At 43.1% G+C, this 20,461-nt stretch overlaps 1 protein-coding gene across 1 annotated transcript in view; it reads left to right on the plus strand.

The window, feature by feature from the left end:
• The first annotated feature begins 989 nt into the window (after positions 1–989).
• The window catches only part of LOC307204903 (septin-2), a 61,065-nt gene continuing 41,593 nt past the window's right edge, over positions 990–20,461 (plus strand). Inside the window, exons 1-4 of the mRNA XM_079957042.1 lie at positions 990–1,122; positions 10,272–10,323; positions 11,107–11,206; positions 14,635–14,721. Coding sequence (XP_079813168.1) covers positions 10,297–10,323; positions 11,107–11,206; positions 14,635–14,721 — 214 coding nt within the window. The 5' untranslated portion in view covers positions 990–1,122; positions 10,272–10,296. The remainder of the gene's footprint in view (positions 1,123–10,271; positions 10,324–11,106; positions 11,207–14,634; positions 14,722–20,461) is intronic.

Genomic DNA, 20,461 nt, shown 5'->3' on the forward strand with positions numbered 1-20,461 from the left:
AGAAAAAAACAGTTACCTTAATGTATATACAACCTGATACCTAAGGAGTAGTGGGGGCAGAGAGAAAGAGGTTAGAGATGTTATTGCTATATGCTTGTCACACGAAAGCCAGTGAAATTTATATTAAAAATAAAATATAATAAGAATTGCAACAATATACCATGTTTTCTATATATATATATAGAGAGAGAGAGAACACATAATATATTGTTGCAATTGTTGTATGTGTATACACACACAGATATATATATTTCCTGGATTTGAAACGAGGACGTGGACGAGGGACGAGGATTAAACCAAATGCCTCCTCCCTCCCCATCCCTGTCAAGGGCAAGAAAAGTTACAGATAGGTAGCCGTGTTGGTCTGCCATAGTCAAAACAAAATAAAAAAATTCCTTCCAGTAGCACCTTAAAGACCAACTAAGTTAGTTCTTGGTATGAACTGCAACTTATCACCAAACTTAAAACCATGGAGAGACCTGGTCTGAACAAAGACATTGGATTCTTATCTCATTATGCATGACAAAGCCATTTTTCACCTTCTCACCCCTTGCTTTTTCCTGTAAGACCTATTGCAGTCGTTAAGAGTCGTCAACAGGCTCATCACAGCTATCTGCCAATCACCCAATCCCACCACCCTTCTGAGTAATACCCCTCCCCACCTTCTCACTATATAGAAGGGTCTGGTGACTTCTGTTTCAGTGTATCTGAAGAAGTGTGCATGCACACGAAAGCTCATACCAAGAACTAACTTAGTTGGTCTTTAAGGTGCTACTGGAAGGAATTTTTTTATTTTGTTTTGACAAGGGCAAGAAAAGAATCCCTTCAGCGGAATCTGAGGGTGGGGCGGGGGGGGGGGAAGATAACAAAAAAGAGAGATACATTCTAGGACTTTCTCCTCGACTGCTCCCTCCCTCTCTCTCCCCCTTCGATTTCAAAAGCAGGCGACGGCAGCCAGGCCGACACAGAGAGCGCAGGGCTAGAGCGGGCCGCCGAGGCTTGTGGGATGCGGGCGGAGCTTCAGGACGAGGAAGTCTCCCGCCTCCTCCCCTCCCCCAGCGCTGCCTCTTACTCCGGGCCTGGCTGCCGACTGCGGTGCCTGAGGAGGGTTTTTTGGACGAGGTAAGGGGCGAGGCGGCGGCGGCTGCTCCTCCGGCTTCCCGAGTTTGAGGCCTACCCGCTTCCCTCCTTCCCCACAGCCCAGTCTAGGGGAGGGGACTGAGGGGACTGACTGACTTGACAGCCCCCCTGGAGTGGGGGGGGGCGAGAGGGGTCGCTGCCCCTCAGCTTCTTCCACTGGGGCGTTGCAGGTGGTGCCCCCCCCTTTTCCTAAGGGCCGAGGTCCCTTTTCCTGCCCCCCCATAAAATATTTGAGGGCCCTCCCCCCCCAGTAAATGAGCACTGCCATTCAAATGGCGTCTCTGTGTGTTCTCCAAGTGACCCCCCCTAATATTTTGTTTTAAGTTGCCCCCCCCCCCCCTGGTGCACCCGCTGAGGAGGAAAGGCTGCTGTGGTTGGCATCCATCCGGGAATGAAAGGGTGCCCAGTAATGGGGGTTTGGGGGCGTGGGGGTGAGCAGAGAAAGTGCTGTGGGCCACTGCAAGAGCACTTTGCATGCAGGCCAGGGTGGATCAATGATTTTTTTTTTTAATTTAAAAATCGGATTTTTAAAAAATTAAAATCGTTTTTTTTAAAAAAAAAAATTAAATCGGATTTTTAAAAAGGAGGAAAAATCTTTCTAAAGATGGTTTTCTGTTTAAGTTACATTATACTCCAAAGGCTATTCATCAGGAAATAAGGATTAGTTTTAAGTTTTTCATGTGTGCTAAAACTCAAAAGCTTTTTTTTTAGTCGTTTAACCACATCAGTTAACAAACATGGATACATATGCTATAATGTTACTGTTTTAGTTAAATAAATTGTTTAAATTGTTATTTTTCTCCTTCCAATAAAGTACGGCAGAAAAGCTGTCCAAATATAAAACTTATTAAACCTCACAATTTCATAATTATCTGTTTATGTATTTCTAAAGTATAACCAGATCAGAAATTTTTGCTATAACTGTAAAAACTACTCTAAAAATTTATCATTCCAAAAATGAAACCTTCATCTAGTTGTAAATATGCAAGAATGAGTCTTTCTGTTAAAAAAATGATTTAAATCAAGTCTTACTGACTAGTGATTTAAATCGATTTGATTTAAATCAAATCCACCCTGACACAGGCTAACTTAACTTCCCTCCCTCCCTCCTTTGAATGCTTCCTTCAGCTCCCGAACTGGACCAAGGAGTGGCTGTTTTGGGGGGGAAAGGGCAGACTGTTAACTCAGTTCATAGGAGCCAACCCCTTTGGGCCCATCCACCCCCCCAGTAAAATATTTGAGGGGGCTGCCCCCCCAGTTGATGGGCATTGCCATTCAAATGGTGGTTGGGTGCTGTGTCATGTGATCAGTTAGGCAGGGCAGGGCTTACCTGGGCCCCCCAAATATTTTATTCCAGTTGGCATGTATAAAAATCATAGAATTGTAGATCTGGAAGGGACCCTGAGGGTTATCTAGTCCAACCCTCCACAGTGCAGGAACTGACAGCTAAGAGTCTCATACTTGACCAACTGAGCTAGAAGACAGACAGCTTAATTTACTGTCTCTCCCCACCCCCGGAAGACATCCCTACTTGAATGAGGGGCAACTGGTTGGTTGTGTTTTTTTTGCAGGGGGTGGGTGGGCTGTGACTTGGCTCATGATTCATTCATTTTATTTGCTTTATTTTTATCTTCATAAAATTTATACACTGCTAGGTTGGAAGGGGACATCAAAGTGATTTGCCAAGAGATAAAACAGCAAAACCAAGAAAATGACTGCTGTTTTGCATGCAGAAGCTCCCCAGGTCAATGTTATTAAACACAACCTGAATGCTTTTGTTCCCAGGAATGAGTAGTGGCAGTCTCTCTTGGCGGGGAAGGTAGAAGGGCCTGTTGTTTTGTGGGTAGAGCATAGACTTTGCATGCAGAATATCCTAGTGTGATTCATTCTCCCTGATAATGCTCCCCGCTCCCAAGGATAAGGGGTGTTTATTCTTTTTGGGAAGATTTTGTCACGTTGAAAAACAAACAATTAGTTCTGTTGTGTTTTTGTATTGCTTTGTATTTTGTACTTAATTTAATGGGGCTTGACCATAATAAACATTTCAGTTTTTTAACTATGTATATACTTCTTAGCACCATAGTCTCTTAAGTGATGTAAAGTAAGGATAAAAAGATAGAAAAAAAGATAAAATTGGTTAAAACTAACCATAAAACCAGAGAACGTACTTGAAATGCTTGCTGAAATAAATAAAAAAGTGCTGGAAGTTCAACAGGGAGGAGGCTTGTCTGGTCTAAGCTGGGAGGGAATTCTACAGAATTGGGCCAACAGTCAGAGGTTGGTGAAACCGGCCCCCGCTGGGGGCACAAAAATCTCCTGTCAGTCTATGGAGTGTATGATGTATAGGAGTGTGACGGCGCTATGCTGCTGTCATGGCAAGATCAAACATGGAAGAAGCTTCCCTTCCAGGCATGAGGTAAAATGATTTATTTCATACAGCTCCTCGCCAAAGGCTCAAAGAACCCTAAGTATGAGCTGTGCATCCAAGCCATGAGGGGCCACTAACTGACTCCCCTGAAGACCTCAGTGATGAGGCAGCAATATAAGGAGTCAGGTGGTCCTTAAGCTATCCTGTACTAAAGTCGTTAAGGCCCTTGCAAATTAACACAAGAACCTTGAACTCTGAACTACTTTTTGAGACACAGTGCTGCAGCTATTGGGCTTGGTGGACAAAGTGTTTGACTTGATATAAGGCAGCTTCCTGTGTTTTTTTTTCTGGCAGGGCTCCTGTATCAGTCAAAAAATAGTAAAAATCAACAAATGGTTTTCTGCTGGAACAGATATGCAGGATGGGTGGGATAGTTAGTGGTGGAAAGCATCACCTGGTGATATTTTGCCTGTTGCAGACATTTAAAATCTACTCTCGGGATTTCCTGATGGAGCCCCAAGCTGCTATCAGCAAAATTCCACATTAGATGATAGTCCATCTCTCTCTCTCTGTAAAGTTACACATTGTGCATTTTTGCTTATCACACATATTTGAAAGCCAACCCTGTCCCTGGCTGGGCTCCTGTGTCTTTGCTGGGTGCAAAAATAAAAATAAGCAGGCAATATAGGTCCAAGCAGGGATGATGGGGAATGCAGTTAATTTTGACCTATTATACAGCTTTAAAAGTAATCATGGGAACCTGGAGCTACTCCCCCCCTCCCCCATGTTTGCATCAAGCAGTAGTTCATTGGAATGCTAAATGCTTGTTTTAATCTAAAAATTAGCACCCCTAGTATCTTCCTCCCTCTTCCTAGGAATGCCCTGTTAACTCACTTCTGAAGTGGAAAGAGGGAAATATGTGCAGTGCTGGCTCTGAGAGCTGCCTGGGCATTTTTAATTATTATTTTTTTGTAGTGTAAATCCCCAGCTGGAACTGGCAGCTTGAGGAAAGGAAGACCTGTGTGTTTGGAAATGTTAAAAAAGTAAGGCAAGCTGCATTTAGCTGCATCAAAATTTAATTTAATTTTCTGTTGGCGTGGGGAGCATTTTCCAATGCTAAAATACTTAAAAGCTTCATGTGCCTGTCCATATGTGCATAGGTGTTGCAGGTCGCAGATGGGAAATCCATTCATTGCTTGCTGCTTTGGCAAGAAGGAAAGTGGCTTCTGATTATGTCCTGCCCTATTTGGCAGCCATTCATAGAGCTGTTTTTCTAATCCTTTGTGTGGGTTTTTAAAGCCACGCATGCTTGCACTGTTGTATTGGGAAGTGAGGAATAACAGCAGTGGTGAGGGTTAAGGACATGCGTGCAGGCTGCTACAAAATTGCAACGAAGCCGCACACGGGAGAAGCTGTAAGTATGACACGCAAGCAATATATATTGTTTCCCTAAACTAGAAAACATAATTGCATCTCTGAGTGAGCTAAGTGTCAGACATGCACATCCATTTATCACTGAATGGCTTTATACAGTTATACAGCTTTATCTAGTTACAGATAGGTAGCCGTGTTGGTCTGCCATAGTCAAAACAAAATAAAAAAATTCCTTCCAGTAGCACCTTAAAGACCAACTAGGTTAGTACTTGGTATGAGCTTTTCGTGTGGTATCTGAAGAAGTGTGCATGCACACGAAAGCTCATACCAAGTACTAACCTAGTTGGTCTTTAAGGTGCTACTGGAAGGAATTTTTTTATTTTGTTTTGACAGCTTTATCTAGTTATACAGCTAAATACTTAGGATTTCTCCATCTTAACCCCTGTTTCTTTCTCTGTGCTCATAAGCTCCAGATTTGTGCTTGGCTTTGCAATTCTGAAAGCATTTTAGGAATGCCACATGGATCCAGTACTTCCTGCTTCCATCCCCACCCAGAGCGTCTGGTGTAAGCTATTGGGTATAGATCCTGGCAGCAAAACCTGATCTTCAAAATACTGCTCAAGAGTTGGGTGTTTTTTTGTTCATTCTTGCATATATCCCTTTCCTTTTTAAAAAAATAAATGGAGAGATGGAAAAGCTCTTTTGTGGCTTTCATCCAACTATTCTTCCCTTGGAAGGCTGTAAAATGTTTTTGGTTTTGGTATTAAAAATGCATCAGGCTGCTTACTCAGTTAAAACCATCTACAGACATAATCACTGCTCCACATGCCAGACATGCAGGATTTGAAAGAATAAGAGATGGATGTCTGAGCTGGTTTGTAATCACTTCAGAATTACAAAAGCTAAAAGAGACACCATCACACGATGGCTACTCTCACAATGATAGACATTTCTGCAAACTTGGGAATGTTACCCTATTTTTTTATGGATTCATTTTTAAGGGCCCTAAACTGATGGCACAATAAGTATTCTAGTCTTTAAGAAGTTTTAATGCCAATTACAAAATCAGCTTACTATGGAAAAAAATAGAAAATCACTCCGGATACCAAGAGCAGCAGGATATAAACAATGAATTGTTTTTATATACACACATGCTCTTATAACCATGATGATAAATCATTGGCTAATTTTTGGGTGGGTGTACTGCAAACCTGAAAACTTTATACAATGTTTTCATTTTGTTGTGACTGGAGAGTGAAGTCCTCAGATGCCAGCTACTAAGTTTACTTTTTGCATCCCAAAGTTACAAAGGAAATGACCTGGGTTCCTTCCTGCCTCTTCCAGAAGGGGCCTCATCTCGTAATGGACTTTTGGGATGACAACATACTTTGGACGCTAGTGTTTGATTGTCATGTCCAACTGACGTGGATCTCTGTACACTTTGAGTGTAATTTTCAAAAGCCTGCGCTCCCGTGAGATCGGAAATGTTATTGGTACAGTATGTGTCCTTCTGAAATCAACTTTGATGAATGGTGGCTTACCAAGTTATACAACATCAAAATATGCCCAGTACTGATTTTTTTTTTTAAAAAAATATTGTACAGTTTTGTGTGTGTCTAGAAATTGTTAAACCACATGTGGTCAAGTGCAGTGGTACCTTGAGTATGGAAATTTGCTTCTGTATCGATTGCTGATCAGTTTTGTGAATCAGGTCTGCCTTTGCTTAGTTGAGATGTTCCTTAAGCAAGACTGCGTTTGCTTCCACACTGCCATGTGTAGTTTTAACTAATAGCAAAGCAGTTAGGGGGTGGGAGTGTTTGTCAGAAGAGGGCTCTGCTCCCCACATCCCTGCAGGATGGATTGCTTCTTCCTTCCTCTGCAAGCCCATTTTGTTTCCATGCTGTCAGTGGAGGATGACAAGCCTGTCCCTCCATGAATATGGAAACCAATCGGACTGACAGAGGAGAGACTAAGAGGTCTGTTCTTACTATGTTGGTGTACTAGGTAGAAAGCACCGCCCAGCAGGGGAACCCCCCCCCCACATTTAGTCTCTTAGGATTAATTATTTTTTGGGCCTCCTGTATGAAGCTTATTTAAGGCTACAGCTGTGATGCTTGTAGCATAGGTTGGCTGCAAACATACCTACAAAGATATGAGGATGGGTTTTGGATATTTTGCTTGCAAAGAGGGCTGAGAATGCTACAAGTTTATTGGACGTTGGTACTTAGTCCAGCTTCGGCTATCAGCTGACCTCTACGAAAGATGCCTGGGCATTAGTCCAAACACTACTGAAAGCTCTGTTTGTACAGCTGCATTGCTTTTTGGGGGATGGGGAGGTCCTTAACAAAACGAGTAACGGAGTTGCGTTGAGACTATTGTTTAAAAACATGTTTGGTGATTATTATTTTTTAATGACTAGTAATTAGGCAGCTGATTTTTTTTAAAATTTTAAATACTGTTTTATCTAAACATCAGATGGCAAACGTGATCCCATCTACTCTCATCTCTGTTGTCCAAGAGAAAATGCTTCTTCCAACAGATGCCAGCTGCCAGACATATCATCTAAAGCAGGGTTAGCCAACATCTGCCATTGAACTCCCAGCTCCCATCACCCCCAGCCAGTGCAGCCAGTAGTCAGGGATGATAGGAGCTGCATTCCAGTCCTGCCACCAGGTTCCCTATTTCTGATCTAACCTAATGAGGGTGGCAGTTCTATGCATGCTTAAAGAAAGCCAAGTGCCACCGAACGAATGCAGTGAGAATTAACTTCTGAGTAAATGTGTATTTGGGTATGATGCACATCTCTGCAGTACCTCTTGCACTGTTTAGAGCAGCTGGAGCTGGTCTGTTAGGATGAAGGGGAACTGCCCTATCACGCTCAATCTGCCCTTAGCCAGTCTCCAGCTCCCCACCTTCCTACTTAACAACCAATCCTGGGGGTGGTACTGGCTGTAAGCTGCCTCCTCCTTGGTCTTAGTTTTGTCCTTCTAGAATTCAGCAAGGAGGAGGATGGGGCCAAAATGATAGTTAATTGGTTCTCCCTCTTGTTGGTTCTGGCTCCACCTGCTGTTTTGGCTTCCTGCATTTTGCCGTACCAGTCCCAATGGGCACCAGTCAACACCACTTAAGACTGATTGCAGAGTTTGGGGCTTTGCTGTCATAGCCAGTGTTTGTCATATCCAGCTTTTCCTTTTCCTTTGTGTGCGGATAACCTGTACTGAAGATGCACATCTTTACCCTGGTCTTTCATAGAATCATAGTATTGTAGAGTTGGAAGGGATCGCAAGGGGCATCTAGTCAAACTAAAGCATCCATGACAGATGACCATATGCCTAAAAGCCTCTAGTGAGGGAGAGTTCACCACCTTCCAAGGGAGTCGGTTCCACTGTCGAACAGCTCTTTCCTGATGTTTAGTTGAAATCTCCTTTCTTGTAAATTGAATCCATTGCTTCAGGTCCTAGTCACTGGAGCAGCAGAAAACAAGCTTGCTCCATCCTTCATGTGACAGCTCTTTAGATATTTGAAGATGGCTATCCTATCTCCTCTCAGCCTCTTCTTTTCCAGGCTAAACATACCCAACTCTCTCAACTGTTCCTCATCAGTCTTGGTTTCCAGACATCTGAGTTGTGTGTTTTCAGGACCCACCCTATTCCTGTGGCTGTAACTTGTTTTAACTTTTTAATACTGAGTTTCAGATTGTTGTGACCTGCCCTGGGACATGCTGGGGAATCGTGGGTAATAATAATATACTAAAAACGCTGTGGGGAACTTTAGCAAACAGGCAAGCGCTGTGAACCAGCACTGTGAATGGTTGATCTATGTATTTGTGATCTGTATATTTGCTGGGGAGCAATGGGGAAAAGCTGAAGATTCCCCTCCCTCCAACTAATTTTCTAACCATTTTTTCGATGCAAACATTTAGCAGTCCTCTTGCATTCTATTACAACTTGGTGTTGCATCCTGCCAGCAACACTGAACATTAGTAAGCAACAGGAAAGCATCTGCATCCAGAAGTCACAGGTGTCTGTCTGTAGGTCACTTCCTTCTTTTCAGGCCACAAAATGTGTTTGTCAAGAAGGCCAGTGATTAAACTTCTTGAGTCTCTCCTCCTTTGTTTCTGTATAATTTCTGAATAAAGGAGCAGTTGGCTTCATTTTTTTTATACTCAACTGCACGACAAGTATATTGGAAATCCAGAAACATAAGAACCTGCTAGTCCTCGCTTAGTTACAGTGGTGAAAATTCCTAAATTATTGATATAGGAACTCAAGAGTGGCTTCTGAGAGCAATGTGGTTGAGCTTTGAGCAAGAAGCTCACATGTGAGCTCTTTTCTCCTTCGATCAGATTGCAACTTAGCTGAGAGTCAGAAGCTACTGCTTGAAGAGCCACGCTCTTGTCTCATTTGCAAAATGATGTTTTCTTTGTTTGCTGCTTCCAACTTGGTTATAGTAAATTTGTTTACAGTATTTATAATTTGTGAGTCACCCAATAAAATACACTCTAGGAGACGTACAACAGAATAAGCAACATTAAAAACAAAGCACATAATGACAAATCAGCACTAAAACCAACCCCGCAACTTTCTAGGAGTCTTCTCCCCTTATACCCCTCTTCTGCATTATTAGCAGCATCCTTCTCCACACCCCCCACGGGTGTTCCTTCTCCCCTTAAACCCCTCTCCTGCATTATTAACAGCATCCTTCTCCACACACCCCACACATGCTCCTTGTCCCTTGAGTGCTTTTCCTTCCCTCCCCACTTAAAACATGATTACAAAGCACGGATCCACATGGATCCTCAGGATTTTTGCACTGGGTCACCCCAGATTCACCATCAGATCACATAGCATGTCCATGGCTACAGCCTGCACCAAAAAACACCCACGCACCCACTGTTTCATGGGGCCGCAATGGCGCAAAAACATGGTTACAAAGCATGGATCCACATAGATCCTCAGGATTTTTGCATTGGGCTACCCCAAACTCACCGTCAGATCACATGTCTGTGGCCACAGCATGAACCACAAAAATCATACATCCACTGTTTCGTTTAGAATATTTTTTTTTCTTGTTTTCCTCCTCTAAAAACTACATGCGTGTTATGGTCAGGTGCGTGTTATGGAGCGAAAAATGCGGTAACTTATCAATGGGACTCAAAAAGCTTAAATTGAACCTGTTGCTATCACTCTACAGATAATAAAATAAATGATACCAAATAATGGACAGAACAGTCCTTTCCCCTAACACATATTTCCATAGCCAGAGGTGGGTGAGGGTCTGCATCTGTTTGGTTCCCTGTGCCATAGCAGTAAAAATGATGAGATGAATTCTTGGCTTTCCCATTTAACACAGACTTTGTTCCTATTCTCTTCCTCCCACCCCAATCCAGGCTCTGAAATTTGGAGTGTGAGAACATGTCTCAATCTGGTGAGAAAGTGAAGGTAAGTAGAATGGGTTTGTGGCAGACCTTACCAGAACACTGTGCTAGCAACATTGCTTGTATGTGTGTTCTGACTTGTGAGCGTAGGGCTGCATGTTAAGGACTTTCAAAACAGCCCCTGTGCTGCTCTTTGAAGCCCCGACAACCTAGGCTTCAAAGCACAGCATCATCTGACATTACTGTGACATTGTGTGATTGCCAGGTGGTCAGCTGCCAAATTTGGCCTGCCTGGGGTGGAGATATAGTGATCTGGCCCACTAGCCAGAAAGGGTTACCCCCCCCCTCTGTACAGTCCTATATGACATTGATTTGAGCAGAAGGTTAGCCCTCCAGCAGCCATCCTTTGTTGCATTTTCAGCAGTTGGTATAAACCACACAATTCTCAAACATGAGTTGGGTTATTAAGCAGTAATTTGGTTATTAAGAGAACTTTGTGCCACTTCCGACACACACGGGAAGTGGTGAAAGAGGAAGTGTGGCTAAGTCTGTGTGAGGGCAGGATGTCTGCACTCCATGTGTAGAGGGCACGTTCTCCAAATTTGGGGATGACACGAACATTTCCTCCCATGAAACATTTACATGAGACCCAGGAAAAGAGGAAACATGAGTTATTGTTCTTGCTGTTCCACTTCTGTCAAAACACCCAACCCTGTGGTCCTGCCGATTTGTGTTGATTCTTTCTTGGTTCATTTTGTGTGCTTTTGTCATAAAACCCCTGTGCTTTTGTTACAACCGACTTCCATGTCCAGTTCACAACTTTTATTGTTTTTCTCCGTCTCCTCAGTTTTCTGACTCGGCGGGATATGTAGGCTTTGCCAATCTCCCCAACCAAGTCCACAGGAAGTCTGTCAAGAAAGGTTTTGAGTTCACCCTCATGGTGGTTGGTAGGTGCTCCCCCCCTTTTTTATAAGCACTTCATTATTAGACTATTTTAGGCTGTTAAATATATATCTACCTTTTGTGTGTGTCTCTCCATCAGTTCTTCCTCCTTTTTGTGTGGAAATCTATTGTTGAAACTGTCATATGGAAGCTAGTTCAGTCTGGATTTCTTCCTGTGAATTGTCTGTCCCTGTTCTTGGGGGGTGGGGAAAGAGACGAGGTAAAGAGCACTGAAGTTAGTATCTCACTAAAGAGGCACAGCCTTCCTGCCATTGCTGGTGAAGGAAGGGAAATAGCTCGGTGGCAGGACAGTTGCTTTGCATGAAAAAGACCCCAGTTTCAACCTCTACCATTTGCAAATAGGGATTTGCTTGCAGGAAGGTTATATGACAGGGGAAGGGAACCCTTTTCAGCCCAAAGGGCAGTTCTCTTCTGGGCAACTTTCTGAGGGCCTATGATGCAAGGTGCAATAGTGGGCAGAGCAATGAATATTATTATTATTATTATTATTATTATTATTATTTATTTGTATTAGTATTATTAGTACCCCACCCATCTGACTGGATTGCCCCAGCTTCCAACATATATAAAAACATAGGTAAAGGGACCCCTGACCATTAGGTCCAGTCATGGCCGACTCTGGGTTTGTGGTGCTCATCTCGCTTTACTGGCCGAGGGAGCTGGCGTACAGCTTCCGGGTCATGTGGCCAGCATGACTAAGCTGCTTCTGGCAAACCAGAGCAGCGCACGGAAACGCCATTTACCTTCCTGCCGGAGCGGTACCTATTTATCTACTTGCACTTTGACGTGCTTTTGAACTGCTAGGTTGGCAGGAGCAGGGACCGAGCAATGGGAGCTCACCCCATCGTGGGGATTTGAATCGCCGACCTTCATCCCTCTCCATCCTCCAACCAGGCAAGCAAGAGGCATTACCGGAGTCCATAAATCATAAAATCGTTAGAGTAGGAAGGGATTACAAGGCTCATCTAGTCCAACACCCTGCAATGCAGAAATCTTTTGCGCAAGGTTGAGCTTCAACCCACAACCCTGAGATTAAGAGTCTCATGTTCTACCGACTGAGTTTTCCTCCAATTTAAGTAGACATTCCAGCCTGGGAGGAACAATTGGGGTGTGATGAGGGTCAGTGAGGGATGTGACTTGGGAAGAGAGGATGTAACCTGCGGAGAGTCATGAGGGTCAGATGGAGAGGCCTTGAGGGCTGCATTTGCCCTTGGGCTGGAGGCTCCCCACCCCGTTATACAACAATGATAATTCATTTTGCATTCCTTTTTAATACAGTATGCTTGCAGAGTGTTTTCATGTCTTCTGGTTAGTCATTCCTCCATCCCACGCTTTTCAGTGCATTTCCCCATCAATTTCCAAACTGCAGAAAGTCCAGGGTTTGTGTGTATGCATGTGTATCATGACAGACTGCTTTATTCCACTTCACTTACGCAAACCTAAACATCTGGTTTGTGTTGAAATTGCTCCTGCAAAATGCAGGCAGTTGGGGGGCACCATGAATGGAAACTTGAAAATGAGGCCCAATGCAGATGTAATCTTCCAGCAGCTACCCAAACCATAGTTGAAAGGACCATCAAGCTTGTGAGCTCTTCCTTCCTACCCCTGCTTTCCTTTTTGTAGGTGTAGCCATTGATAGCTTCATCCTACATGAATTTTGTCAAATCCTCTTTTAATGCCGTCGAAACCGGTGGCCATCGCTGCTTCTGTTCCTAACTTTGGTTGCATTTAAGTGGACCGTGTCTAGTTGTGGGCAGATACAAATGTACCCTAGTTGGATCCAAAAAGAGAAGTTGGAGGAAATTGGTGCCTGAGGGAGATGAAAGTGACCAAGTTTGCGAGTTGCACCCAATCTCCTAGATGTGGTTTGGTGACTTACGTCTCAACTAGGCCGATAAATGTTTGTACATACGTGTATTATTTCACAAGTGCTGTCCACTTTGGTCTGTTTAGGGAAGCTGCTAGCGAGAGAACATTTTCTTGCGGTTAGAGATTATGTTATTAAGACACTGAACCTAGACTATTATTGGAAAGTCATTTGTACCAACATTGACTGCGGTTAGGTTTTAACACCACCAAAACTCCGTCTGACTCACTTCCTCTAAGTTGTCTATGAGGGCACTTGGGAAGCTTACAAGAACTGTCAAAATTCTTTCAAGACACAGTTGTGGAATGGGGGAGAAATTTGATTTGGTTTGCATTTAAAAAAATAAAATAAAAATTAAAGCCAAATCTATCAAATTTGCACTTTCTGAAAGAATATGAGAACTGAAACACAGTCATGGTTTGAAATTCACACTTAAACCAAATTTTGTGGGGTGGTTCTCTGACCAAACAATGCTTCCAAAAATAGATATATTAGGTAAAAGCATGCATAAATAACATACGGAAATGCATTATGTTAAGAGAAGCTGCTTGCAAAAATGTGTATATTAAGTAAAAAAATGTACACAATAATGTGTGGAGAAGTTTGCACTGAAATGTTGAAGAATTTTTGTGAGGATTTTTTATAAAATAAACGAAAACCACAAATTGCTGCAGAAATGTGGGGAACTGAATTTAAGATGGGAAACTGAGAGGACCAAAACTGGCAAATTCTTCCATCCCTAGTCAGAACCTTCATATGTCGAAAGAGCTGCCAGGGTCACACAGAAGGCAGAGGGAAATGGCTCCAGTTTTTTTCCCCCAGGGTGGAGATAGGCTTGCCAAAATATCTCCTTCTGTGTCTGTGGGGCAACGGTGGCAGTGAGCTGTTGGGGTGGACACAGTTGTGTGTGGCGTGTCCAGTACCCCTTCTGCTAGCTAGCCCCCATTCATGTGCAATGGAGGATGCTGTCTTGCCACCAGCTTTGAAGACTCGCTCCACATTCAGCTAGCTTCTGAATGTGTAAAAGGGAGTGTGACACCTTGCCCTTCATTCAAGGCAACCCAAATACCTTGAGCCATCTTTGATGGCTACCACCTCAGAAATGAATGGACTAATGCTGTGTGATTGATTTTAGGAGACCAAATTTCCTCCATAGCCATTCACCCCAACTTTTGCTTTTTCGAGTGTGGGGTGGTGGTGATGCATTAACTTAACTTGATATCGAGAGATAAATGTGAATCAAATAAATACAGGAACTGAAGAGAAAGTGCTGGAAAGATGCTTGTCTTGTAGGTATTTGATTAGAGCACTTAATTTAGCCTTATGGGTTGCATTATGAAAATAGGTGGATTAAATTTAGAATTCGCATGGCTCACTTTCCTCAGGCTTGTTTTTCCTGTTTACTTTAGCTAAGCTTAGGAAAGCCTTTGATGTTGTTATCTTATAAAACCAGGGTGGATACTGGCCGTAAGAGATAAACCTGTGGCTTGCATGAAAGTGGGGGGTGGAATTATTCTAGTAATTAAACATCCATCTTATTTACAGGTGAATCTGGCTTGGGAAAATCCACTTTAATCAACAGTTTATTTCTGACCGATCTCTATCCTGAACGTTACATTCCTGGAGCTGCAGGTAAATCGGTTTGTTCTTAATGCTCACTTTCTGATTTCACATGCTTTGCTTCCTCTGATATTTTGCTTGCACAAGGCTTTTCTTATGTACTGATGATGATAGACTTCTTTTCATAAATATCAGGGCTGTAGCTTCATTAAAAAGCAACAACCAACAACCAACTGTAGATTTAATCAATAAATTAAGTGATTAAGGTGTATAAAACGGAAGACCTCTGATGGAAGAATAACTGCACTTCCTAGTAGGAGTGTGTCTGTTTGGGGTTCATGCTAGCTGGGAAGCCACTTCTCTCCTGCTTACCTACCCTGATACTATGAACCAGGGTTGGAGCACCTTCCACAGGCTGCATGCCAGTAATGGGCCAGGCCAGAGGCAAAAGTGGGTGGGGCATAACTGTGACACTAACTTCTGCACGGTAGGCTACATTCTAGCCTCTCAAAAGTCAGAGGCTTCTACACTCCCATGTGCAGCCTACTTCCACCTGGGCAGGTGAGAAGCACCTTCACCAAGATGCATACCAGCTAGGCAGAAAGGGTGTGTGGAGTGGCCTAGGGAAGGAGGGCAGCCTTGGGAGAGTTTCAAGGGCTGGGTAGAGAGGGCTGGAGGGCCACATTCTGCATTTGGCCCATTGGGTCTGAGGCTCAGGCAGAAGATCCTGCTCTCCCCAGCTTCCTGCTCTTTTCTTTTCCAACTGCTATTCAACATTATTATTAGTTGCTTGTTGTGCAAAGGTCTCCAAGTGGCTTATAACACACGTAGAACCTAAAAAGCAGATATTGGGGTTATAGCACTCTTAATTCACTCTTGTGAATTCTTAACTGTAAAAAATTGTAAACACTCTTAATGGTAAACAATTGTGGGTGGTTTTCGTGTGTGTGGCCTTCTTACATTTTCATATTTCTAAACAAAATAAAAAAATTTAAAAAATTCCTTCCAGTAGCACCTAAAAGACCAACTAAGTTAGTTCTTGGTATGAGCTTTCGTGTGCATGCACACTTCTTCAGATACACTGAAACAGAAGTCACCAGACCCTTCTATATAGTGAGAAGGTGGGGAGGGGTATTACTCAGAAGGGTGGTGGGATTGGGTGATTGGCAGATAGCTGTGATGAGCCTGTTGACGACTCTTAACGACTGCAATAGGTCTTACAGGAAAAAGCAAGGGGTGAGAAGGTGAAAAATGGCTTTGTCATGTATAATGAGATAAGAATCCAATGTCTTTGTTCAGACCAGGTCTCTCCATGGTTTTAAGTTTGGTAATAAGTTGCAATTCAGCAGCTTCTCTTTCCAGTCTATTTCTGAAATTCCTTTGTAATAGAACAGCTACTTTGAGATCTTGTATAGAATGTCCTGGGAGATTGAAGTGTTCTCCTACTGGTTTCTCTGTCTTGTGGTTCCTGATGTCAGATGTCCGTTTATTCTTTGGTGTAAGGTTTGGCCTGTTTGTCCAATATAGAGAGCTGAAGGACACTGTTGGCATTTGATGGCATACACAATGTTAGACGATGAGCAATTAAATAGTCCCGAGATGGTATGTGTGATGTTGTTGGGGCCAGTAATGGTGTTGTCCGGGTGTATGTGGCAGCAAAGTTGGCATCTGGGTTTATTGCAGGCTCTGGTGCCAGTGTCCGTGTTAAGTCTGGTTGTAGTATTATTGGAGTTGTTTAAGATTGGGTGGCTGTCTGTAGGCAATGAAAGGTCTTCCTCCCAGAGCTTGAGAAAGAGAACTGTCATTGTCCAGGAGAGGTTGTAGATCTCTGATGATGCGTTGTACTGTTTTAAATTGGGAGCTGTATGTGATGACTAGAGGTGTTCTGTTATTTTCTTTTTTGGGTCTGTCTTGCAGCAAGTTCTCTCTGGGTATCAGTCTGACTCTGTTGATCTGTTGTCTAACTTCATCTGCTGGGTATTTTAGTTCTAAAAAGGTTTGCTGTAGATCTCTTAGGTGAGAGTCTCTGTCTGTAGAATTGGAACAGATGCGACTGTAACGTAGATTGATTCATTGTTAGGTTGATTGTGGGGTGAAAATCATTGAATTTCTGGCGGAAGGTGTCCAGGGTCTGTTGACCATGTGTCCAGATGATAAAAATATTGTCAATGTATCGCAGGTACAAGAGAGGTTTGAGTGGGTAGGAGTTTAGGAAACGTTGTTCTAAATCTGCCATGAAGATGTTGGCATACTGTGGGGCCATGCGGGTGCCCATTGCTGTGCCGCTGATCTGAAGGAACAGGTCATCACCGAATTTGAAGTTGTTGTGGGTAAGGACAAATCAACCTAACAATGAATCAATCTATGCAAGAAATACATTTTTTGGACACTACTATAAAAATACAGGATGGGCGCATAGACACCACCTTATACCATAAACCACCTGACCGACAAACATATCTACATGCCTCTAGCTACCATCCCAAACATACCAAACAGTCCATTGTATATAGCCAGGCACTACGTTACAGTCGCATCTGTTCCAATTCTACAGACAGAGACTCTCACCTAAGAGATCTACAGCAAACTTTTTTAGAACTAAAATACCCAGCAGATGAAGTTAGACAACAGATCAACAGAGCCAGACTGATACCCAGAGAGAACTTGCTGCAAGACAGACCCAAAAAAGAAAATAACAGAACACCTCTAGTCATCACATACAGTTCCCAAGTTAAAACAGTACAACGCATCATCAGAGATCTACAACCTCTCCTGGACAATGACAGTTCTCTTTCTCAAGCTCTGGGAGGAAGACCTTTCATTGCCTACAGACAGCCACCCAATCTTAAACAACTCCTAACCCACAATAATACTACAACCAGACTTAACACGGACACTGGCACCAGAGCCTGCAATAAACCCAGATGCCAACTTTGCTGCCACATACACCCGGACAACACCATTACTGGCCCCAACAACATCACACATACCATCTCGGGACTATTTAATTGCTCATCGTCTAACATTGTGTATGCCATCAAATGCCAACAGTGTCCTTCAGCTCTCTATATTGGACAAACAGGCCAAACCTTACACCAAAGAATAAACGGACATCTGACATCAGGAACCACAAGACAGAGAAACCAGTAGGAGAACACTTCAATCTCCCAGGACATTCTATACAAGATCTCAAAGTAGCTGTTCTATTACAAAGGAATTTCAGAAATAGACTGGAAAGAGAAGCTGCTGAATTGCAACTTATTACCAAACTTAAAACCATGGAGAGACCTGGTCTGAACAAAGACATTGGATTCTTATCTCATTATACATGACAAAGCCATTTTTCACCTTCTCACCCCTTGCTTTTTCCTGTAAGACCTATTGCAGTCGTTAAGAGTCGTCAACAGGCTCATCACAGCTATCTGCCAATCACCCAATCCCACCACCCTTCTGAGTAATACCCCTCCCCACCTTCTCACTATATAGAAGGGTCTGGTGACTTCTGTTTCAGTGTATCTGAAGAAGTGTGCATGCACACGAAAGCTCATACCAAGAACTAACTTAGTTGGTCTTTTAGGTGCTACTGGAAGGATTTTTTTAAATTTTTTTATTTTGTTTTGACTATGGCAGACCAACACGGCTACCTATCTGTAACTTTCATATTTCTGCATGTAGATACCTCTCTTTTGTTTCTCAGTGGTCTGTTTTTGGCTATTATTTATACTACTTTATGCCAAAATAAGATTGTAAGGGGTTTATGAATTAGAAAAACCAGTTATACAAACATTGTTACTTAAAATAGAGAATAAAACATCGGAGAAATTAAAACAGAAGGTTCAGGTACATCTTCAAAAGCCAGTGGGATGGCAATATACATGGTTCCTCTCAAAGTTTTGTTGGCACTTGCCATCTGAGTTTGCCATTAGAAGGACTATTATGCTTCTGAATGCAGTTGCAAATGATTTAGCCTAACACATGCGCTAATACATCCAGTTAATCCTCAAAGTGCTCCAGGGTGCAGGAGTGCTTGATTGAATAGTATACATGCTAATATTAGCCCACTATTGAGGTGGAAGTTACTGTTTTTCATCTTCCCAGCTTAGCATGAAGCAGAGTTCCCTTGTCATCTGCTGGAGCTTGTAGAAAGACAAGGGATCTCTGCCTCCTTCTAAGACAGAGGGAAAGACAGTGAGAGATTATAAGTGCAACAGGTGGGTATGGAGGATTGACATGGATACAAAACTCAATTAACTGAGCCCAAGATTTTTCATGGACTGATTGGCTCAATTAATATTGCAGTCCTAATAAATGTATATTCAGGCTTGCACCTTTCGTACATCATTATATAAGGAGCATGTTGCAAATTGTTCCTTATCCCATTCAACTTGGTTCCTTTGCTGCCTTTTGTCCCATGTTCTTTTTCGCATCACTGCTTCTGTTGTTTGACTTCAAAGTGCTTCTCACTTGTCGCTGAAATCGTTATATTGTCTACCTTGGTTGCCTTCTAATTTCCCACAGTGTTCTTCCTATCTATCCTTTAAGGAATGACTTAAAAGAAGAAGAAGAAAAAGCTTCAAGCTTTTTGGAATGAAGTGCCATAAACTAGCCCGTTGACAGGATCCTCAAGGGCCACTCACTGTGTTCTGCGTGTCCAAGGCAGCTTCATTCTTGCTTTCTGAACTGTTTCACCCCAACTGAGACACCACAGGACAACTAACAGCCACCAGAAAACCATAAAAGTGGCAGTAAAGCAACCATTAACCATAACACAATTACTCTATTTGGGTGTTCACTCCATGTGAGTGCTATTATGTGGAAGTGGGACATCATGACTATCCTTCCTGGCCCTAACCCCATCCTGAGTCCTACCAGCCCCACCCCCAGGCAGTCATCCATGCATGGGGGGGGGGGGTGTTCCTCTATAGAGGGAGAGACCTGCCCTTAGGTTACCCCTGTGATTTAGAACCCTGACTGCCCAGAGTTCTAAGTCATAGGGAGGCAACCTGAGTACTTAAAGCAGGCTGCCCTATACAGACATGCGTTCTCAATGAGCCTTTTGGTTTTCCCCACTTTCCTGCACTACGTGATTATAGAGCTGGGTTGAACTCCCAAATAGGCTTGTAGGATTGCCAAATTGCAAACAGCAGCAATGCTATCATATCCACCCCACATATTTAAAGCACTCTTAGACCGCTCTGACAGTCATAGAGAATCTCGGAAACTGTAGTTTGTTAAGAGTGCAAGGAACTGTACCTCTGTGAGGTGGGCACTACAGTTCCCAGGATTCTCCGTGACTGTCAAAGTGGCCTAAGAGTGCTTTGTGACCTAAAAACACAGCAGCCAAACTGAAACTGAAACAGATTAATGAGGAGCCTGATGAAACACACTTCTGTATAGCATTGCCTTAGCCTGATTCCTGACTGTGAAAAGGAATGGCATCACCTGGGTTTCATGGGACAAGGGTTTCCATAACCAGGGAGCTGTCAGGGAGAAGGCCTTGTTCTTCATTCTCACCCTCTGCACCATCAGGTGGTGGCGAGACATGGAACAGTGTGGTCTCTGTGGCTACAACAGAATCGTCAAAATCCTCATGCTACTTTTGAGTTCTTTGAGGGCAACCACTGAGGAATTCTCAGTAAAGGCTGGGCACATGCATTGGATACACAGGAATCCTTGGGGATTCAGACTGGCCATAGGAAGCATTTCTTTTGTGTGGGATGTCATTTCCAGCCTAATTTCTATTATATATTCCCTCCCTCCCTCAGTAGTTTGAATAACATTTTACTGCTTTGTTGGCCAGGAAACTTTTAAC

The sequence above is a fragment of the Podarcis cretensis genome, assembly GCF_951804945.1.
Source record: "Podarcis cretensis genome assembly, chromosome: 16".
Lineage (NCBI taxonomy): Eukaryota > Metazoa > Chordata > Lepidosauria > Squamata > Lacertidae > Podarcis > Podarcis cretensis.